Below are 24,493 nucleotides of genomic sequence, written 5' to 3' on the forward strand. Positions count from 1 at the left end.
TTTATAGAAGGGGTGCGTTCACCAAAGGCTCCTGATTGGTCTTGTAAGCCTGTTTTAAACTGGGTCACATCATTTGCATGACACAATAATAATAAACAATCACTCATCAACCTTTTACTGTCACAGGACACTTAATCTGCATGAAGGCAACACAAACAAGCCTGGAGGAGGTGAAGGTGTCGAAAGAAGTGACCAGACAAGACAAGCAGCTCAAATGGACGAGGATCAGAAAACTACACAACATGTGTTACACCTGCCTGATGAAACAAGCTCAGTGAGGAAGACTATGATCCAAACCTGCTGGGACGAAGAGGTTAGATCCAGTGAGAGTGACTCCTCCTCCTCCTCCTCCTCCTCCTCCTCCTCCTCCTCCTCTCAATAACAATTATTGAACCATGTGCATGAAATTGGTAATATGTCTCTGATCGCCCCCCATGAAACTGAGACCATGTTGGTCCCGCTCTACACTCTCTCTCTCTCTCTCTCTCTCTCTCTCTCTCTCTCTCTCTCTCTCTCTCTCTCTCTTCCATCTATCTCTCTAAAGTCATTAGAATAGACCCCTCTGCCCTCCACGTCTCCTGATATGACGGGAAATCAGCCGCTCACATTACAGCCTCCACGCACACAACAAAAAAGCGACACAGATCACGTCAGACAGGCACTGATTCAGTTTGTTTCCAGTTTGAAGCCGAGGCCAGAGTGGCGTGACGTGTGTTGTGTGTGTCTGCGCTGGTGCGGCAGTGGAAAGTACCTGGGGCGGTGGAATCGAACGTTTCAGTCACGTCCTGCAGCCGCATTGATTTCACTAAACCCAATCAGATTCCAAAGCTGATTGAACCAAAGTGAGCTCAGGATAATTGAGATCCAAGTGGAGCGGCCGTGTTCAAATCTGATTCAGTTATACAAAGGATCGGCTGCATGAATGAAAGTTTATATTAATAGATCGAATAGAAAGTCAAGATGCACCAAAGTTCACATACTCATATCAGTTCCCTCAATATGCCTGAATTCTATATTATATCTTAAGAATTCATGAAATCTTCTTTTAAATCCTCTTAAAAGTCAGACAAAAAGCAACCAAAGTCCTCTGCGGAGATGATAAATGTGAGAATTCAAACTAAATGATCTGTTGTAGCTGAAACATTCAGAAAGTTCAATGTTGTTTAGTTCCTCTCATTTCTTTAATACAGGATTTTGCCTCATGATTCTGTGCTTTAAACATCCTTTGCACATTAAATAAAAGAATCCAAAATCAGAAAATGGAGAGAACTATTTCTTTATAAGCTTTGCAGATGACGCTAAAAGTATAAACCTCTGAATTTGGAATCACAATAAAATATGATGAAACAAATGATACTTGGATTCTTGTAGTTTGTGTTTGATTTGAATTATTTATTTATTTCATTCAACTTTGAAACTGCAAAGTTGGAATAATAGACCATAAATAAAAGGTCGGAATGCAAAAAAGGTTTTATTTAATCTAAATGTAATCAACAAGAGAATCAGACATATGTCTGTACTTCTTATGGACTTCACTCTACTTGACACAAGTCCTACTTTGCAAAATTCTATATATTCTTTATATTTAAGGTGAAGATGACGCTCTTATTGTCCCTGTGACCTTTGAGCGATATAGATAACAGATGAATGGATGATGATCTATTGTTGTTAAGAAGGTGAAATTCGCAGCAGTCTGACAGTTGTCTGAGCAACGGGCTTTTCCTGTTGTACCAGAATTACACAACTGATTTGGACGAGAGATGAGATGAGCTGGATGAACCCATGTACGAGTCATATGAACCTCAGGTCGACTTGAAGAACTCCGGTTCCACAGATGCAACTTGTTTCTTCTTGTTTATTTGATTTTAATTAAACACAACAGTCACAATGAAGTGGTTTTACATCTGCAGCCGCTCGAGCCAACAGAAGCAAAGACTAGTGGAGAGAGGGAGGAGGAGGAGGAGGAGAGGGACGCACGGCCCTGAGGTAAACAGGACGTACAGGACTGTAAACATGAGGAGATGGATCGTGTACGTGAGGAAGGAGCAGAAGAGGAGAGGAGGAGCACAGAGAGGAAAGAGAGAGCAGAGGGAGGAGAGGAGGAGAAAAGAAGAGATGGAAAGAGTGGATGATTTGCTTTTTTTACAGGACGTCCTTTAATAAGACGCTGCAACATGATGTCATCCTCTGCATTTACACTGTGTGTGTTTGTGTCTCTGTGTGTGTCTGTGTGTGTGTGTTTGTATCTGTGTGTGTGGTTGTGTCTATTCCCACTCTTCTCTTTCTCCTCCTCTCTCTTAAACACGGGACGAAATCCTAAACTGGAATATGTGATGAAGCATGAAAAGGACTAAAAGCGTATTAAATTAAAAATCCCTAAAATTATGACCCATCGTTCTCCTCACGAGTTTCACTCCACCAAGCTTTTGATTTTGAAGAAATCAGAGTTAAAAAGGACAAATATTTAACCTCTAAATTTGATGTGACATCTTATTGCTCCTGAATATTTGTGAAAACACTATTTATTGCACTGTTTTGTATGTTACAGTTGTATTAATTGGTATAAACCAGTGTCCTTTGCTATATGAGTGGTTCTGTATCATTAAAATGTAAAAACAGAAGATTTACCGGTGCAGCCGACGCAGAGTAAACCTGCAGATAATCACATGATCACCTTCTCCCTGTTTTCTCTCATCGCTCTGAAACAAATCTCTGATTCAGGTGCAGCGTTTCTCCAGTTCGACTCCAAACAAAGGTTATTGTTCAACAGGATTTTCCACTCTGACCAGATTTTCTTTGGATTTCCCGGATTTTTCGCAGAAACGGTAAACATCAGTTTTTAACCCCCGGCCGGCGTCTGGGTTCACGGTGGAGATGACACGTCGGTTCAAACCCGGGTCTTGTGGTTGTTGGTACAATCCCTTGCCATGCTGACCAATCAGAGGCGGCGCTGTAAGCTGCTTGTTCTTTGAGTTCAGTGAGGTGAAGACAAATAACCTTTTAGCATTATGACCGATTTCTCATCATCTCATACACACAATAACGCCCACGCAGACACACACTGGTGGACGTTATAATCCTCGTCTTGTCCAAATCCTGGTCGTGATGAAGTGAGAGCTGAGAGAACGGAGCCAAGACTCTCTCAGGGTGACACCGGGGATCTACAGTTTATGTCCCACATCAGCGTCTGAGCTCAAACTGTAAAACATGTCAGGACGGCGTTTACAAGCTCAATTTAAATCACGTTAACAGAAAAAAAAACAGAGCAGCGCCTGTCCCGTTAAAAGATGCTGCAGAGTCAGTGCAGCAGGTTGGATGCTCGTCTGCTGCTGCAACCGAAAACACACAGAGAGATAATCCAGGATACGTCTTTTATAGCCTTGTGGCAACTGTTTCATTCAATCAATCAATCAATCAATAATCAGACGGTATTTGTCGAGCACTTGTCAGACAAACCACGTAACACAAAGTGCTTTTCAGAATAAAAGCAATAAAATCAACAAAGTGACACTCAGTAGAACACGTACCTTAAACCATTAAACTGCTCACACTCATAGATATCAATCCATCCCTCCCTCTATCCATCCCTCCATCCAACAGTTCCTTTCACATGTCTGACTTTTTAAAATCAAGATTCATGAATTAGTCCCAATGGGAAATCAGTTAAGATGTCAAACCAAACCCATTTAAGGTGGCTGTTGTGTCTTGGTGGAGGAAAAGCCCTCTACTGGGGGACATTATGGTTTTAGGTTGTGATACTGTGGTGACTCTGTGAAGGTTTTAAAGTCCATGTCAAACCAGGAGTGAAGTGTCATTAAACTGTGAGTGAATCAGTGTCTGCAGCCTCTCGGCTCGTTACCTCCACCGAGGAGGTTTGTGTTTCCGTTGCCGTTTGTCTGTCTGTTTGCAGAATTACACAAAAACTACAAAAACCCAATTCTATTGAAACTTGATTTTTTTGTCACTTTCTTTGTCGGGGCGAGATTGGACATGAGCCTTGTTGTTGTAACAGTTGAAATGAGTTATGAGAGGAGCAATGTCGTCAGAGTGTACTTTTTGTTTCCCTCAGGTTAGTAACGAGAGTGGATACGTTAAAAACGAGCTAAGATAACGAGTTCTGTGGAAGTTCCAGCATCGTGGGAACGGGGAGTTTTTGTCTCCGTGCAGTTTGTCAAACATGTGACTCATTTTGAGGAACTGTCAACTGTAAGAAGAATCGTCTCGTGACACTTGAAGAATTAAAGCTCCGAGTGGATGCGAGGAACCATCTGCAGCTTTCTGCACTTTGCATTAAACGATTTTCAAACTCAGCACTTAACTTGTTTTTCCAGTGTTGCCACAACAGATAATATCAGAGGCGTTTTACGAGGGACATCATCATCATCATTAAAAGTCGCTATCAGCTGCTCTTTATCTGCTGTTTCCTCTTCTCTGACTCTGCCCCCCCCACTCTCTGCTGGTCTCTGCCCTCCTGGTGGCACCGGGTCTCTCCCAGTCTCCAGCTGCCGCCTGCGTCCATCCAGCTGTTACATGAAGGTTTAAAAACAGCTCCTTCTGAAACCGCATCAGGAAAAAAGCAACGACGCTCGTCTGGACGCTGCAAAAACCTTTATTACTTCCACCTCCAGTGACACGCAACACTGAGGAAATTCAGTGAAATCCTATTACTTCTGCTCAGCTTTTGTATTTCAGTGGAGTTGAATAATAACCAGAGGGAGGACGCCCGCTCTCTGATTGGTTGGACGGTCTCAAAGCGATGGACGCTGATGGTTTGTGGATCTTGTGATTTCTGCATCTCGACATCTTGACTTCATCATCCCGAGGTCTCCACCTTTCCTGTTTACTCACAACCAAAGAGATGCTCCTTCCTGTGTTTAGGCCAGGAGGCATCTCGCTGGTCAGGTTGGGACAGACTGAGATTCTGCAGCACAGAGGCTGCGTGTGTCTCCGCGGTAGACTTAGCAGTTTGTATTTGATTTAGCGTTTATCTGAGGCCAGGGTCACTACGAGATGTGCAGCACGTAGACGGAGCTGCAGGTCAGGTGTCCCGGGTTGTGGATTTTCTCTAACATTTGAAGAGCAGGTTTGAGGTCAGAAATCCACAGGATTATTAAGAAACACGCACAATTTTCCACAAATGTGAAGCCAGCTGCTTTCAGACATGCACCGAACTTCCAATAATCCCCTGAAACTATCCAGAGGGGTCCAATGAGAGGACACAAATGTCCAAGTCAGGGGCTGCGAAAACATTCTCCAGAGTTTTTCCTGACAGCTCCCTGATAAAAGACCTCTGGATAAGTGAGCCCATGTGAAAATACAGCAGGAGAATGTCCGGAGAATTCACAGCCGACAAAAGCAAAACTGAAAAAACAACAAGAGTACAAAAGGAAGAAGATGCAGAAGAAGACATCAACTTGGAAACGAGATTAAAGATGATTTTGATGATAAGATTGACGGAGATTTTCCTGTTGTTGTGAACACGTCCGACTCACCCAACTGTGAGAGTTCATGTCTGAAAACGGCTCCAGTACCAACACGCTCTTTAAATCAACCCTCTTATATATATTACAACAATGTGTTTGAGACAGACTTTCACACGTTCACTCAACCGCGACCATCTTTCCCAGACCTGACTGCACACACATCTGTAAAGATCTGTAAAGACGTGACAGATGTTCTGGACGCAGATTTCAACTGAACTTTCCTCTAAAATAATCTTTCTGGGAACAGGTTCAAAACTTATACTTCCTTTACAAAGACAAGGCACAGTTGTTCATACAATTAATCTAGTTTGCTGATTTGTCGGTGAGGATTCAGACCCCTGCAAAGACTTTCCCTCGTCAGGTGGAGGAACTCGACCGTCCTGCGAGGACTCCTGACCCCCACCTCGTCCAACACCTTCAGGAGGAGCCTGAACGCTGAGCCTGAACCAGGCCTCATCTCCCAACATCAGAGTTGCACCTCACTAATGCTCCTGTGGCTGAACGGAGCTAAATCTCAGTGGCCAGGTTTCTAACATCTTGGGAAAAGCCGTTCAACGAGCACACATGGGCGTAATAATCTGGTCTCAGTGCACGTTTGGCGTCGTAGTGACGACATGAAGTTTTCAGGCTTAGTCTTAAAAAAAAACTGAGCCTGATAGATGAAGTTCTGCTGTAAGAGGGGGGGGGGTTAAAGTTTAAAGATATATTTGATGTCTGGGCATGAAGAGAGAATATCTGCAAAAAAATACCATAAAGGATTTTCTCTGAAAAGCCGAACTGAAGCACTGAGCTGTTCGGATGAGACTGAAGGGTTTTTAACCTTTGCAGCTTGATATACTTAAAGCTATAACACTTTCATATTCCCAATAAATAACTCTTCACTGACAGAGAGACAGGGAAATTTTTTTATTTTTAATTCTGCATTATGTGTATTTTTGTGCAATATGACCACGGGAGCGAATGTAATCTGCACGTAAGCAATTACCGAGCTGCTGGATTTGAATGGATATGAACTAATCTGCAGAATCTCCGTTGTTCCCTCTGCTCCGGACTGTGTCTGTGGTTCAGGGTGTCAAACGGGTCAGTGACTGAAGACACCAGCAACTTCTAATACACAGACACCAAGAGGAGAAGCTTGTGTCCTCGGTTAAATGGCAAAGTCCCAGAGAGACAGATGGAGGAGAGGAGAAGGACGGGAATGGAATAAAACCCCAGGCTTTTTGGGATGCTGGGAGATACAGAGAGGAGAGCTGGATAAGTATCAAGGTCACAAATACATTATTAACACACTGACTCTTGCGTATACTCCAGCAGACAAACATAACTAAATACATAGTTATAGACTCCATTCTTCTCTGGATGAAGATTTCAAATCACTTAATCGATAAACCTTTGCTGACTTCATCTCTGATAATCGAGAGATCGGGGAGATGGGGCTGTTTTTTTTTAATTCAGCCTAATTTTGTGATCTAAAGATTTCAACTCTTTCCTCAGCTCGACACATTTGTTAATAAAACATAATACTTGAGAACTAGAACAGATATTAACATGAGCTGTTAACCTGTTTTCAATAAGAAGATAGAATAAGATCTTAATTGTCTTTTCCTTTTTTTCTGAGATCATTTTCTTTAAACTTTTCCATATCAGGTAAAAACATCCACAGCAACGTAACGTCTGAACGTCACAAACACAGAAGCTGAAGAATCAACCTGTTTCTAATGTGTCGGTTTAATCAAATGCATTTTGGGGTTTTAATTGTGATGTTTGATGTTTGAGAAATCCAGTAAATCATTAGCTCATCGGGAATCAAATTATTTTCTGCATCTGCCACAGAAATAAAACGTTAAAAAAGTAAATTAACTACAAAAAGATAAAACAACTGAACCAAACAGATGAAATCCAGTTTTTCCCCCTCACATCACATGTGTTGTGCGTTTACACTTTGCTCCAACATGTGTTTCCCTTCATCCAGACACATTTGACTTCTGATGTAAACAGGAGGATCAACCGTCTCCTCACAGATCCACACGTCCGCCCCGCTCCATCCAATCATCCTAATGGCATTCATGCATTTCACTGGCGTCATAAAGAAGACAAACTATCACCAGTTAGTAATTAATCACCCGGCGTCCTCGACCCGCTGCGTCCACGGCCATAACTGTCTGTGTCTCTCACCCCGGCCATCACACACTAACCTTGTGTGTCTGCCAGCTGAGCTCTGGTTATGGATGAAGCCGGCTGTATATCTCACACACTCACACACTCACAGACTCACACACACTCACACTCACAGACTCACACACACTCACACACTCACACACTCACAGACTCACACAGTCACACAGTTGGTCATTTATGAGAGCGTCTGGTCCGAGTAATAAAAGCCCAGTGTTCAGCTCACAGAGGGACTGAGGGAGAGAGGAGGACTATTCAGGGTGATTAGATTTTGCTCCGGCTGAGACGCCTGCACTTTTCAGATTGTTTTCTCACATATGGAGTTTTATTTTCTATTATGCTGTTTTCTGAAATGTCTCACTGTGGATCGTCTGTTTCCCTGTGGTCTACTTTGAACAGCATTAGCAGATAAAGACGCTTTAAAACTAATCTCCCCGATGTGATGTGATCAATTCTTTAAAAAATAATAATTAACTACCACTTAAAGGCCCAATTTAAAACACCCATTTAGGCTGCATAACGATATTCACTGCAGAGGTTAAGGCAAAAACACTAAGGTGGAATAAAATACTGCATAAAATCTGCAGAATGAAAGCACACACAAAAACATGTGCACATGTGTACTAAAATGCGCTGTCCATATAGGATTGTACACACAAAAACTATACAACAACACTGATACACAACATAGGGAATTGATAATTCACACGAGAACACACACACACACTGGATAATGTGCAAAAACACTGAGAATAGCACCTTTGCCTAATCAAGAATATAAAGGATCCATATAGGATCTTACACAGAATTAAAATGATATAGACACTTTGAGAACGTCCAACCGATCAGAGACACTTGAATGCACACACACACACACACACACACACACACACACACACACACACACACACACACACACACACACACACACACACACACACACACACACACACACACACACACACTCTGCTGTTCCCCTCACCTTTGCAGAAATGACAGAGTTCTTGTGGTAGAAGCAACACAGAGCTGCTGTCAGGGTTTTCAGGTCACATCGCTCCGACATTCTTGCAAACTTCCCTGAAGCGACTGGGAAACCGACTGCAGCCTCCAGCCGGACGACACCTCGGCTGTAAATACCAGCCTCAGTCGCCCCTGACTACAGAGACAAGCTGTGACTCTGATGCCTCCTAACAACCGGCAAGTCCATGAAGGATTCCAGTTTGCATCTTCCAAGGAAAGTAAAAAAACACTGAAGGGAGGAAGAGGACTGAGCTAAATGCAGAGTCGTCACGCGCACTTGGAACAAACGTGGAGGAAAGAAGTGTGTGAGCCCAGCAGCATCACGTCAGCTGCTGCATCCCTCCTCCGTCACCTCCCTGCCTCTCTCTCCTCCACAGTCCCCTGCAGAGTGGCCCCTCCGCTCTGCCCCTGCTCCAATGATCCTCTCCAACACATTGCTCCTCTCTGCTCCGCCCTCGCCGGCTCCATATAAGGGCAAAGACAGACCCATGTGATCCGCTTTGACCCAATCGTATGTGGATTTACAGGGAGTGGCCCAGAGTCGCTCTCTTTATAAACATAAGGATGGAGACGTAGAGGAACAGAAGGAAGATGGAGCGACTCAGAACGTGACTTTTAATTTATGTTATTTAAAAAATAATAGAATTAAACTGAATATGCAGTTTTATTTTAAATGCGTTGTTTATTGATGATTGGACATGATAAGTTTTTGATATAAGTTGAAGCCAATTTGCTTCTGGAATCTGAAACTAATGATTATTGTTGTTAATGGTTATTTTGTTAATTTGTAGATTCATTGTTTGGTCTCGAAAAGTCCAAACAGAAGCATTCTTCATTACTGAGTTTGGTTTCTGTGTTATACTTTACAAAGATCATCAAATAAAATTAAAAATAAAAATCTCACTGATAGGATTTTCTCTGGATCTGATGTTGACGCAGTGTTGTTGACTGCAGGGTCACAGTTTGTATCACCGCTCTTCCACAAAACACAGTTCTTCCTTCATTAGGACCGAAATAAACTGAGATAATAAATCACTTCCAGTCCTGCAACAAACTTTTCAGAGGAAAAATCCACCAGGGTCCTGATTTACCATGAAGAAAAATGTAATGACAACAAGAGCTAAAGGTTGTAAAGTGAAAATGAATCCAAAAATAGAACTGCAACAGGTCAAAGGCGAGTAATTGTGTGTGTGTGTGTGTGTGTGTGTGTGTGTGTGTGTGTGCGTGCGTGCGTGTGTGTGTGTGTGTGTGTGTGTGTGTGTGTGTGTGTGTGCTGGTTAATAGCTGGCCATTTGCGCTCCTTAATGACCGCTAAGTAATTACACCCACACACTCGTTAAGTGCCGGAGCTTTTTCCTCCAGTTCACACACTCGCATGGGAACGACTGCACGTAGAGAACATCCAGCAGGACCAAAGAAACCAGGAATATTTATACACCGGGTCGTGTTCACTCTCAAACACCCAGATACATTACACAGTGAGGGTGACACCCCAGCAGAGACCAGTTCAAGGGATATTTCACCACAGAGGAAGAAGCCACTAATTACAGCATGAACTCTCTGAGGATCCACGAAGGAAATCCATGTAGAACATTCCCTGGGGCTACACACAGCAACACACACACACACACACACACACACACACACACACACACACACACACACACACACACACACACACACACACACACACACACACACACATAGAACTGCCAACCACAGCAGCCCCAAATCACAAGCTAGGCTAAAAGTCCACCTTAAAATACACACATCCGTCGCTCCAGGAATGCTCTGGAAAAACAACGGGGGACAGAAATCAGCGTGCTGTGGTTCTATGTTTTCTATTTCTATCTGTTTGTTGTTTCTCTCAGATGGAACCGAGGAGGGTTAGGAACTTTTTCCAGCAACTGCAGACTTTAGATTTTTAATTTCTGTTATTTAAATGGTAAAAAAATGTGTTGTATATAGAGTTTTATTCTACATATGCACAGTAGTCTGAGCCCATGATGTTGAATCATCTGCATCCGGTCATGGTAATAAGTCCTCAAACGTAAATGACGGTTAGATTAATGGTCGCCCACATACTCCAATCAAGTTTTTTATGTCGTATTAAAGCCGTTTCGTAATAACATAAATTAAACCATATGATGATGAGGGATTGGAAAATCGAAATGAGCTGTAGATTGTGTCTCTACAGTTATCGATTGCAAAGGTTAATGCATTTCTGCAATATGTGACGTCATTTCCTGACTTCATTGTGACGTCACTTATCATTTAATAAACTTTGACAGATCAGCTCCCAGGTAATAATTCCCAAAATCCGTCCATGTGTTTCTGAGCTACTTTGAACACAAACACACATAATAACCAAATTATGCAGTATCTTGAAATAGACATTAGAAATATAAGGACTTTAAATAAAGTAAATCATCTGTTTTCCTGACACAGGCAGGAGTTCGGTGTTTAGTCAATACATGTTATGATATCATGCCTCAGTCTGAGCATCACTATCGTTCTGTCACAGCGTTCATCAGCCTCTAATGCTGGGGAATAACTGTCAGTGTGTGTGTGTGTGTGTGTGTGTGTGTGTGTGTGTGTGTGTGTGTGTGTGTGTGTGTGTGTGTGTGTGTGTGTGTGTGTGTGTGTTGTGTGTGTGATGTGTGTGTGATGTGTCATTGATCTTGGTGGGAATCGCACCGATCGGTGCACCGTGATCATCACATGAGGCCGATGAAGTCAGTGGGTGCAGCGTATTTCATGTGAGTCAATGAAGAGGAAACAGAAAGTGTTTCCATGTTTTCTGACTCAGACGTTAAATGTTTAAATTCATATTAGCGACGACTCAAGGTCACATTCATCCATTCACACACATTCATGTTTCTACACGCTGCCCTCTTCTATCACATCACCCACACGCTGATGGAACAGCTATCAGGGGCCATTTAGGGTCAGGGTGGGGACAAGAGGAGCTGGGGATCGAACCACTGGTGTTAGTGGACGACCCGCTCGGTCTCCTGAGCCACAGCAACCCAGGCTACGGCACATAGACCATACACGGCAGATAAAACTTGTTTTAGGTGATAAGCGTATTATTGATACTGAAAATGAAAGAGTGTATTTCCTGATTTACAAGTCACCTGCGTCGAGGAGTTGATGTTTGTTTGAATGTTTGTTGTTGAGCCAGATTACACAAAAGCTACAGGACGGATTACCACAAAACATGGTTTGAAATTCTAGTTTGTAAAGTTACTTGCACGATAATAAATGTTTAAAAGAGAAAGCACACATTTAGTTTTCAGTCTCTCATCTGCAGCATGAGCATAAATAAATAACTCACAACGCTCAAACTGGGAAGAAATACTCGCCTCAAGTTAAAATTTAAAACATATCGACCTTCTGTGTTCAACAAAGCACAAAACAACTGGAAACACTTGAGGGGGGGGGGGGCTTTGAATTGTTAATCCTAATCTATAGTGTCTGACCCAGTTCTCATATTGATCATTACCCAGAATTACGCTTTCAACTGCTCCAATAATCCAATAAAGAAAATCTCTCGTCAGTGGCAGATCGGAGATTCTTAGAAAAAGAAAAAGTGGTGTTCACGCTGAATTCAGGATTATAAAATTCTAACTCAGAATTAAACACACTCGTCTCATTGACTCGTCTCTAAATGCTCCTCTAGCACTTTGTTTTACTACACGATGAATAAAACGCACTCGACTGAATTCCCTCAAACAATCATGTGGCACAATGGGACCGTCCAGAAGTGGAATTACCACTGAATTCAACAGGATTACAGAGGTTTTAACAGGAGATTATTAATGTAACTGCAGCACGTCGGTGTGTGGCTGCTGCCCAGCTGCCTGCTCGGCTCCCCCATTGATTGGCTGTCCAGCTTATTGACTGACAGGCTGTCACGGTCAGTGGAGCTGAATAGAGGGGGGGGGGGCCCAGCTGGTCGGATGTTTGCCTGGTTGAACTGGTGCTGACGGACTGGGACGGTGATGCTGATGAATGTCACTCTGAGGTTTGGACGTCGGACACTGATGGTTTGAGTAAATCTGACCACTAGGGGGCAGCAGAGGGCGTCTACCAACAAACAACACACGTCAGCTGACGGTCAAATTAATTAACTAATTATCTGAATAAAAAAAGAAATCGATGTGGTCAGTTCAAGTCATAACATTTTATATACTGTAAAAACAAAGCTAGGACATTGTACTACTACTACTACTTAATACTAATAATAATAATAATAATAATAATAATAATAATAATAGTAAAAGTTAATACAAATTGTCATAACAAAATTAAATATCTAAAATTAAAGCGAGACCACTCATTACAATATAAATAGAAATTGGAATTGAGGGAAAGCAAAATGATCAAAGTACGTTTTAAGCTTTGATTTAAAGGAAGCGACTGACTCTGCCTGCCTGTTGTTTTGTTTGTAAACATTTTGCGTGTGTGTGTGTGTGTATATGTGCGTGTGTGTGTACTGTATACTGTGAATTGTCGTATACTTTATGAGTTGAAAGCTGCTGTGACCAGAGACCACAAACACACACACACACACACACACACACACACACACACACACACACACACACACACACACACACACACACGTACACACACAGAGGATTACTGTTTCTTGAAGCTGCCTCATGAGGTTGTAGAGCAACTCGACTCAAAGACAGAGAGAGAGAGAATGAAAGAGAAAGAGTGAAAGAGGAGTTGTGTCCCAGAGGATCAACAGGAGAACAGACTTTCTCTCTTTCTTTCTCTTCTTTCTTTTGCTCTCATCAAAGACCATGAAACAAATGTGATGCTCTTTACTGCCACCTCTTGCAGAAGAAGGTATTTTGACCACAATAATTGATCATATTTGCCTTAATTGACAATAGAATTACACGTTATTCCAGTTTCCTTCGAAGCTAAGAATCTGAACCATGCACTTGTGTTTTCATGGCTGGATTTTATAATTCTCTAACTTGTTTTTAAAACCACAAATGTACTGATGCCATCTCATCTCTCAGATTATCTATCGGAGTATATAAAAACATCCATATTGGTCGGGCTTTAGTTTAATCAAGTTATCATGTTATATCATTTCCTAAAGATGTAGAGATCTTTACTTCTGGTTTGTTGACTGTCACAGTGGAGGCTGCTGTTCACGTGTGTGTCTGTGTTGAGTTACAGGAAAACGCAGACACAACAAATGCCGCAATAAAATGTCTGACAATGTTTTCTGATCTTTAAAAAAAAGGAAAAAGTGCAGTGGGAGCCAGATGAGCTGATGAAGCAGACTCATTTACGGAGATCGCTTGAGAATTTCTCGTCTCAGACGCCTTTCATGTCGTACTTTTCTTAATTTCTGCCAGAACCTTGGTAGCGTAATTTCAGTAGTTACACTACAGAACTTAAATTTAACCCAGCAGCCATCACTTCAAAGATAAATCTACTTCCTGTCTGTGGGGGGAAAAGACAGAATGTGGAAATCAAACGTGCAGCTCTGGAAACGTTCATGAGCAGAGAGAAGAGAGTGATGACCTTTTACAATTGTTCTCAACAGACACTTCCTTCCCTGCAAACGTCGTCCTACACAACAACCAGAGGCCTGATTGCACCAAACAATACAAGGCTCATTGCCCAGACGCCATTAATGTGCTTTTGACCTTTCACCACAGGATATTACACAGAGCACCTGAACTGTCTGTGCACGTGTATACATGTGTGTGCATGTGTGTGTGCATGTGTGTGTGCATGTGTGTGTGTGTGCATGTGTGTGTGTGCATGTGTGGACGTATGTGAGTGTTTTCAGCCACATTGGAAATGCAAACACAGCTGGACGACCAGAGCTGACACGAACATATTCTATAATACACTGGATACAGTAGCTCCATATGTGGTCAACACACACACACACACTGTTGACACTTGCTCACAAGCCTAATTTGAAATACACAAAAGTGCTGTTTGTGTGAGTGTGAGAGTGAGTGTGAGTGTGTGTGTGTGTCTGTGTGTGTGTCTGTGTGTCTGTGTGTGTGTGTGGTTAGGTTAGCTCCCACATGTGCAGCCTGCTCTCGTGGGAAGGCCTGAGTTTGCTTTTCACACTGAGGTGTCAGCATCCAAACATATGAGCTAATAGTTGGAGGAAAAGAAGGATGGATGAGAAAGGAGGTGAAGACTCACAGACGAAGTGACGAACACACAGGACAGTTGGGGCCTGGTGCTGTCTGATGTGAAGTTATGTAACTCCAGCTGAAATGATCAGTGTGTGCTTATTCAATTAAACAGTCTGGAAAAACTTCACTGATGAATTATTCTTTTTTTTAAACATTCTCTGGTTTCAACTTTTCAATTGACGAAACGTTTTTACAGAAGGAGACACTTCGGACTTTGGGAAAATAACAAAATGTGAATCCTTAACTGAAGGATTTAGTTTTAAGTGAGATGTGATATCTGAGATGATGATGTGCAACTTTTGCTGATTAATCTGGGACGACGCGACGATAACAGATTAAAATAAGTTCACATAACGGAGACAAGATCCGTTTGATGTAAGTTGTCATCAAGAGTTCGGAGAGGACGTCTTCTATCGTGAATGAAACGTGGATTAGAAGTGAAAGGGAGTTAAAAGGGAAACTTGTGCAGATCTCACTCATCTGATTTATTAACAAAGGAAAGAAACAGTATTGATGGTTAAATTGTTTCGGTGACACTTTTCCTCCGTACACTTTTGCTAAACTGTTGTTAAGTATAAACTCTATTGTTTAAAGTCTTATTTCTGCTTCAGTCTGTCGATGTTATTTAAAGTCTGAACTGTCTGTGACCAAAGGCCTGATTATATCTTATTAACACATCATCTGGTTAAACTTTTATTCTACTATTATAAATCATGTCTTCGCCTTGTTGTGGTTCATGAATTCTTTTTTATAGGCCGTGTGTCTGTTTCAATTTGTCCATAAACTGTGTGAAACTTATTAATGTTTCAAACCGGGTCATATCTGAATAGAGAATAAGTAAACAGCTGTTGTTGTTATTCACAGATTTGATTCTCTGCTCATTTTCTCAGCTGGTTGTGTCTTTTAAATAAGAAAGAAAAGCAAACACACGGACGGAAAAACACATCAAATGTCAATGAGATGATAATGTGACAAGAGAATGACCCCTCAGTCATCACGTGTGTGTGTGTGTGTGTGTTTGTGTGTGTCTGTGTGTGTCTGTGTGTGTGTGTTAATATGATTTGCAGCCGGTTGACACCCAGCACGGTGACACTTTGTATGATTTAATGTTGTATTATCCTCGTAGCTCGGCGGCAACTGGATTTACTCGATGCTGTTTACACCTCAGATGCAAATGATGTTTCATATCCTGCGTTTGTCACTTACATTACGATATATAATCAGTTTACTTACGTTTGACCTTTGTTTTACCTGGACACCAAAGATTTATTCTATTTAAATGGGTTTTAAATTACAAGCATTGACAATAGTATTACTTTTACAGCTCGTCTACTAAACCAGGCTGGATCTTACGCCTCTGTTTTGTTTATTTGTGTTTGTGCATCATTTATCTTCGTACAACCCGTCCATCAGATTCTGTTATCGTTCTAAAACTGTGTGCAGCTACGTGAATAGATTGGTACAGGGTGTCTCCAGTTAAGACACAGAATATCTCAGGATTTCTAACTTTCAACACTTGGCAGTAATTACAGCTGCTTTGGTTTCGTTTGTGTAGCATCACATGTGGTTGTTCCTACCTTCACGTAGTCCACCGTGGCATCCAGGCCGGCAGCAGGCTCCCTGGGGAACACAGACAGAGACAAGGTCCGGTTTAGAGAACACATCTCGCAACTGGGAACCCAAACTCCTGCGTCCTCTCTGGGCTGATGTTCACTCCAGGCAAAACACGAAGAGAAAAGTCTCTGAAAGGCTAAACGCTCTTAGATCCTCGCTCGAAACAGATCAGGGTCCAAACGGGTCCCAGGCTGGTGCTGATGCTGCTGCTCCTGAAAAACTGTAGTCGGCTCCTTTGGGAGGTTCAAGGGAGATGTGGCACTTTTTGAAAAGAGGTCAAAATAAGTTTCACAGGTCCACGTTAGACATATTCTAGATTAGGAAAGTTCAGATCTGTACAGAGAGAGTGGATGAAATCCCAAATTCAAAAAGTGAAGTGCTCAAACCCTGGGACTCTCTCTTTCTGCCTCTCTCTGTCTCTCTCTCTCTCTCTCTCTCTCTCTCTCTCTCTCTCTCTCTCTCTCTCTTCTTTCTTCAGTGGTAAACATGTTCACTCTCTGCCTGCCTCGCTCTCTCTCTCCTCCCCCACCACAACACACATAGCAGCCACACGCCTACCCTTCTGAGTCCACTGACAAATTCACAGAGAGGTTAGAGGGAGAGCACACACACACACGCACACACACACACACACACACACACACACACACACACACACACACACACACACACACACACACACACACACACACACACACACACACACACACACAAACAGACTCACACTCACACACACACACACAGACACACAACATTTTTTCATTAATCCCTTTTTGCATTTTGTTTTTCGATTCTTCCAAAACTCCGTTCAGGGACCACATCAAACAACAGCTCGTCATCCTCAGTCTGCATCATCGTCTCATCTGGCTCCCACTGCACTTTTTCCCTTACTTTAAAAGGTCAGAAAACATTGTGAGATTTTATTTTGGCGTTGTGTTAATTACTACTCGTGCACATACGTATTTCCAGAGCTCTCCATCTCTCTCTGGGAGGCTTACAGCCGGGGGCTCAGTGAAGGAGGTAATTAGGTTCAAATCCCCGACTACGTTCGCAAAAAGGTTGGTAGTTAAAATCCCCTAAGCCTCCGCTGGTGTTCCCACGGGAATATTAGCCCAGTCCATTACTTACCAAACCAAATATGTTTAGCTCTAAGCCTCTCAGTTTTAATGTGGCTCCACGTAATGAGCAGGATTTAGTTATGTAACCGAACAGAAGCCTCCATTCACAACAAAGTCAGATCACTGTTCATATAGGTGGAGTGCTCGGGCCTCTGTGGAAGAGCGGAGTGTGGCCAACGGAGCTCTAATCCAACACATCCTGACACACACACACACACAAAGACACACACAGTGCATCAACACAAACGTGCAGTGCGTTGTCCTCGCAGCAGAAGACACATTGGCTGCTGTTGGTTGAACAATTGTTTTTTTTTTAGTTAAAACACTTAGTAAATATGTGTAAATCCTTTATTATTAGATGAGGAATAGAAATTAGGACTGAATTCTCTAATATGGAAGTGATACAAATTGGGAAAGGGAAGAACCAACTAAATGTTTTGACATTTTCGCAGTTTTCCCAGGGATTAATTCATGGATCTTGATGAAAAATAATCAGGCATATTAAGAGGACTAATATCTATGAGTGTGTGAGATGTGGTGTAAGGGGACTGTCTACTAAGTACAGAGTTACTAAAAATGGCAAAAAGTTAAATTTAAAAATAAATAAGAAGATAGATTTGTGCTTTATTCATTCTCAGTTTCACAAAATTCATCACTTCTGCTGTAAACACATGTTAATGCGTTACTGAGGGAGAAAACATCCATTGGCTGGTGTTTTCACACGTGTCTGTTTGTTTGTTAACAGGATTTCACAAAAACTACTGAAGCACTTAATAAATCACATCATCCTTTATTCTTTTACATTTCTTCTATTAGACAAGACCAAGTGGATTGTTTTATCCTTGGCTACTCTGCAGTCCCATCCATCCGTTATCTAAACTTCCTTTTGAGGGTCACTGGGAGGCTGGAGCCGATCTGACACTGGGTGAGGCGGGGTACCACAGGGCCCAGAAAGGCTGAGCAACTGGGCCAAACACTGCTCCACCACTGGGTGCTATTCTCGTTCAGTTTAGTATTTAGCTGCTGCTGAAGATGAGGGAGAAGAATGATGAAGATAAAATGCAGGAAGTTTCTGTGGTCTCGAACAAACTAAACTAAAATCAGACAGTTGAGTTTGATACTGGTCACCGGGGTCGGTGGTGTGTGTTTCTTCACTGGGGTCGGTGGTGTGTGTTTCTTCACTGGGGTCAGTGGTCGGCTGGACCTTCACCACCTTCACCGCACCAACCACATGCCCCTCGTCACCCTGCCCTGGCTCTACTGTCTCAGGCGGCTGCAGCGACAATCACCGAATACCAGACAACACCCATCTAAACCCTCCTGGAGCTGAACGTCCCATTTCTCCTTCAGATAGGTCAAAGGTCAGGCTCACAGACCTGAGCAGGAGGAGTTCATCTCATCAAGCGACACTTTATTAATCCTGATTCCAGCACTTTAAGACATGAGACGTGTCGTGGATGCGAGAGGGTCGACCGTTCCAGACGACGCAGACCGACCGCAGCTAACTTTGACTTTTTGTTTTCTGCTCATGTTGCAGAAACAACATCAGACGCTGGATTTTTTTTTCTTCTTGTCGAGTGACCACAAATCTGACCTGTGACACGGACAGAGGCCGAGCGGGCAGGACAGAAACAGCCGAGGAAAGAAGTGAATAGCAGGAGCAGGCAGGGCAGCGGCAGGCAGCGCTCGCCACAGTCTTTTTCTGGCTACTGTTGTTCTTTTGCGCTTCACCACACAATACTCAGCACGACCACAACTGGCTTCACTTAGGGACTGCACCATGATTGTGTGTGTGTGGGTGGGAGGGGGAGGACGAGCGAGGAAGAGAGGGAGAGTGACACTGGAGGCAATGGAGAGAGTGGATGAGCAGCATGCAGGGTCTGCAGGCGGCCCACAGAGGTCGCTGTGCTTCCACTGTCTGAAGTCACTGTCAAAATCTATTTAATCTATTGTTTTCTATGTTCTTAAATAACACAGAATATTGTTACTGCTTCTCCTGATGTGAAGGGCCTGTTTCTGGATCTGTCGCACCACTTTCTAGATCTGTGTCACTAATCCACGCTGCACATTAATACTGTTATACAAGGTGTTGAGTAGGTGGAGTGTGCACAGTGGAGAAAAGACACAATAACCCAATAACCCAGAAAAAGTCAGTGGTCATCGTAAGTATATAAAAATGGACGTAGACTTCGGGTCCAGCAATTGAAGTCAATGCAGAAGAGCCTGAAACCTGTATTCTCTCTAATGACATGTCACTTTCTATAGAATCTATGATTTATAACGTCAGTAAACATTTCTCTAAGGGGTTTATGTCTCAATCTCTAGTTTCAAGTCTTCTTCTATACAAAATGATGTTCATTTAGTAAATTATGGTCCATTTAGAGTCAAATATACGATAAAGCATCGCATGCATTGGGGCATGGATACGGTTTGATTGACAGCTAGAACCGTCCAATGGGTGCAGTTCGACATGTCTGAAAAACTGTAACTATGGTTTTAATCACTGTTTTTGCGTAAAAGATCTGAGTTACTCCAAACACAATCAACAGATGAAAGGGGAATTAAAGGGATTTGAACTTCCTCTCGTTTGTTCCTCCTCTGCACCCTCCTCTCATCCCTCTCTTTCTACTTTCCACTCTTTCTTTCTGCTATATCCGTCTGCCTCCCGTTCCTCCTCCCGTCCCTCCTCCCCCTCCTCCTCTCCTGGTGGTCCGCCGAGATGCCCACAGGCAAAGTGACCAATGGGGAGCTAGTGCAACATAAGGTCAGGGGTCAAAGGTCAGCTGACAGCATGAGCAATGGAAAGTCAAGACCAACTGGCCAGTGGTTACATACCTCAAGGATACAGTCTGATATCTGTGAGTAGAAAAACTCAACTGCTGGGACTTTTAAAACAACAGGAAAGAGCTGAGATGTTTAACACTAGAGAGACATTTTGAAGTGTTTTCGTGTATCAGTCCCCTTAATGTATCATAACCTCTTTGGTGGAGGTCATAAGTCAAACAAATAAAAAACAGATCAAATTAAAATAATCATATACAGTTTACAGTATAAGCCTCCTTTTTAGTTGTGAGGCCATTAGCAGGTAACTTAGTGTTTTTCTCTGATCTCCAGACAATCACTGATGTTTTCATTAAGATAATCTGTGGATCAACTGGAACATTAGGACTAAAAAGATATTAGAGTCTCACATTTCAAAAAGAAACAAGCACAAGGGCACAGTAACTAAAAAAATGAATCAAACACAGAGCGGGAGGATGAGAGCTTCTTTATCGAACCAGCTGCACAGGCTGAATACGACCTGGACAAATCGTCCTGCTGCATGTCAGCGGTTTGTGAAATGTATCCAGCACAGAGGCAGAGAGATGGAGCGGCAGACAAAGAGTTCACAGTAATCTGGGATCTGTCCTGCCACACCCTGACCTACAAAGGTAACCCAACTGCTGGGGGCTACACACACACACACTCACACACACACACACACACACTCAGACACACACACACGCAAAGCTGGCTACATCAGATACAGTCTGTTGTAACTCTACACTAGAGATGAAAAGATGGGAGGACATGATGAGGGAAGAGGTGTGTGTATGTGTGTGTGTGTGTGTGTGTGTGTGTGTGTGTGTGTGTGTGTGTGTGTGTGTGTGTGTGTGTGCGCGTGCGTGTTCCCTCTGAAGTCGAGCTAGCTGCTACACCCCCCTCAGGGCTCGCTTCACTACCTCTCCTTTCTCCATCCAACTCCCAAACTCTTCTCTGAAAGTTTTATTTTTCTAGAGCCTCCACCATCTTCTGAGACTTGAACGTGATTCTGAAAAGTGTGTCGCTTGCACCTTCACAAAAGACGGATCTTGTTGCATTTACAATGTATTTCAAAAAACATGTTGTAAAAGTTTTCAGACAATAATTCTGGAGAATTTATGGAGTTCAGTGTCTGAAAGCAGCTTAATATCCAAAATGTCACAGAAATATGATTATTCTGACTATATGACTTCTCACATTTAATTTCCTGTCAAATGACAATTCGAAAAATGATTTAAGCTGCAGTTTAAACAAGCTTCACCATTTTCAGAACCACTATTTGAAAAGATAAATCGTTTCTTTAATTGTCTCATGTTTTTTATCCACATCTCTTCTCCTTCATCTCCATCGTTATCATCATAGATAGATAAGGTAACTGATTCACAAATTCCTCATCAGTGTTTACCTGTAACCGTGGAAGTCGTCGATGATGTTCTGGACCAGTGGAGACGTCAGAGGCGGATGGACGTGCCCGGGAGACAGAGACGTGTTCCCACAAGCGAACGCCTGCGTGTGATTGGCTCTGGGGTCCCAGGTGTAGTTCCCGTGGGCGAGGTTGTTACCGCCCCTCTTGCGGCGAGGCATCGTCCCATGGATGGAGATGGGCTGGTAGGCGGCGGGGGGCAGCTCTGAGAGGCCAGCGCTCTGCCCCGGAGGAAAACTGGGGGAGGGGGTAAGAAAAAGAAGAGGAAGAATTTGAGAAGATTTTTTTTATGCTTTGAAAGAAAATCCCCGTCCAGATGGGATCATGTCCACGTAAATCTCCTCTTAATCATTTGGTTTAACGTTACAATCCCACAGAAGTAGCTCTGAGGTAAGATGCCATGCTGTCCGTGCTGAAGTGGAAACAAATGGAAATATTTAATGGTTTGTGCATCATCTTGTTTTTATTTTCTTGACATTTGGTGTATTTTATCTAAAGGTTTGGGCTTCAACCACCTATTATCGAGGGGATACCGAACAATATGAGTATTTCTGATATTTGTTTTCCTGGGAACCAGCTTGTTGATCCAACAGAATTTATAAGAGTCTCCTCAAGCTGAGTTGGCTCATAGAAAAGACTAAATACTGGAAAGAACAAAGTATTTATAGGCTCATATGACTCATTATTTGAGAGAGACACAGAATCTTGCAGTCAACCCAACCAACTCACCCAGGCCTGGAGCTGAGGAGGTCCATGGAGGAGGCGAGCGAAGCCTGGAGCCTCCTGGAGGAGTAGGAGCTGCTGCTGGGGGCCCCAGGGTGGGCGGGGCCTCCCTCCAGGCTGTGATGTGCATGGAGCGACCTGGGCAGACTCGCAAAACGCCCCTCGGCCATCATCCTCAACTCTGGAAAGAAACACACACACAAAAAACATTTAATAATAAAATTCTGATACCCATATATCGGCCAATGTACCGTATAAAAATGGTAAATGAACTGTTTTTGTATAGCTTCCATCCAAAGTTGCATTCACCCATTCACACACATCCATATAGCACTTTGGAGTTTTGGAGAAAACAGTTGTGTAACCTGGTAACACAATCAGGAGGGTGATACGTAACACACTGTGTGACACACTGCTGCAAAAAGACACATGATCTGAAACACACAAACACACACTGACGTGCAGCGTTCACCAAGATGAAATATTATGATACACAAACAAACACACAACCAGAGTCAGTACAACAGGTGCCTGAACCAACACACTCACGTGGTGGAAACATACCCTTACACATCATCATCACACGGAAATACACACATTGCCTGGGGGGGACATAAAACTAGTCATTAGATAATAAAAGTATTTTGAGCCTGGTAATTTGACTCTGACTACACAACGTTTGAATGGCTGACGTAGAGTGATTCTACATTTTAAAATCCAACGCTCAAAAAGAAAGTATTTCTCATTTAAATGCTTTATAAATCTGTATTTTGTATGAAATTAGCCTAAAAAACAAAGACCAAACATATAAGTACACACGGCTCCTCAGCTTTAGTTTAACACCTGGGGAACTGTGCACAAGCTGGGAGTGAAATCCGACTCCGTTCAGATGCATCGGCCTGAAACAACATTTTGAAATCTAATCCTTGAATCTATTCACTCTGATTGTAACTGAAGATATTCTGAACCAGTGAATGCAAAACACGAACAATCATGTTTCTATCACATCTACTGTTCTGTTTTTGAAAGATTTAAAAGGAAACTATTTTGCTCGGTGGAAGAAACAACCGAGACTCTTATGTAAACAAAATACAAAACACTGTTGTGGCGGCCCTCAACTGAATAATCCGGAAATGTTCTTGTTGTCGTGAACACAAATTTATTTAAATCTAAAAGTACAGAGAATGTCTTGACCCAATTTATCTGACATTTTCCGAGGTTTATGTTCGAGTCTCACGGACAAGAAACCACCTGAGGTCTGACCCCAGCTCAGTTATAGACGGACTATCACATCCTCTGAGTACGCTTCAACTGCTTTACTACCAACTTCATATTTTTTGTTATTGTACAAAACGTCATGTGTTGTTCACGGGATATAGATCTGATCTGGTGACAGACAGACATGTGGGTATAATTACACAGAGAAGAACATGACAGATAGACGGGCAGGGATGGAAAACACAGGACGGGATCTTGATAAATCCCCCTGGTGCGTGAAGATGGTGCCCTGAGTCACTCAGCAGGCAGCAGTTAGTCAGCGTACAAAAACTAAAATAACCTGAGCTGACGAACATGTCGACAGATGGATGTCGGAGATTAGAGAAACTCGTCCTGTATCTTTAATCTCAGCAAACTAGAGAATCTGTCGTGAGCCACTAAACTGCTGCTTGTTACTGTGTCTGCGTCTCAACAACCTGATTGTGATCGGAGAAAGTAGCTGCAGATTAAACTGGGGATCGACAATGTGAGATTGTTTCCTTATTTCTTGTAGATGCAGATGTCATGTATTCCAAATAGAAGAGAGGAGCCCAGTGAATCATAGAATCAAAACTGACATGTTTTAGCTTTTTATGTTTCCAAACTGTTTTCTACATGTTTACCAACTTCTAAAACTTTTGGAAATGTCTCTGTTCCCAGTTTTAGGTTGAAAAGTCCACAGTTGAGTTT

At 42.6% G+C, this 24,493-nt stretch overlaps 1 protein-coding gene across 2 annotated transcripts in view; it reads right to left on the bottom strand.

The window, feature by feature from the left end:
- Nucleotides 1-24,493, bottom strand: part of bcar3 (BCAR3 adaptor protein, NSP family member) — a 39,968-nt gene that overhangs the window by 9,799 nt on the left and 5,676 nt on the right. The window contains exons 2-4 of one of the 2 annotated variants that reach the window (XM_035175857.2): nt 22,553-22,727; nt 21,806-22,060; nt 16,444-16,486 (exon numbers count right to left, since the gene is read on the bottom strand). In XM_035175857.2, the coding sequence (XP_035031748.1) occupies nt 16,444-16,486; nt 21,806-22,060; nt 22,553-22,719 (465 nt within the window). In that variant the 5' untranslated portion in view covers nt 22,720-22,727. Of the gene's footprint in view, nt 1-8,640; nt 9,152-16,443; nt 16,487-21,805; nt 22,061-22,552; nt 22,728-24,493 lie in introns of those variants that run through there. The other variant, XM_035175858.2, reaches the window with a different exon arrangement.

Source organism: Hippoglossus stenolepis, chromosome 14, assembly GCF_022539355.2.
Source record: "Hippoglossus stenolepis isolate QCI-W04-F060 chromosome 14, HSTE1.2, whole genome shotgun sequence".
Lineage (NCBI taxonomy): Eukaryota > Metazoa > Chordata > Actinopteri > Pleuronectiformes > Pleuronectidae > Hippoglossus > Hippoglossus stenolepis.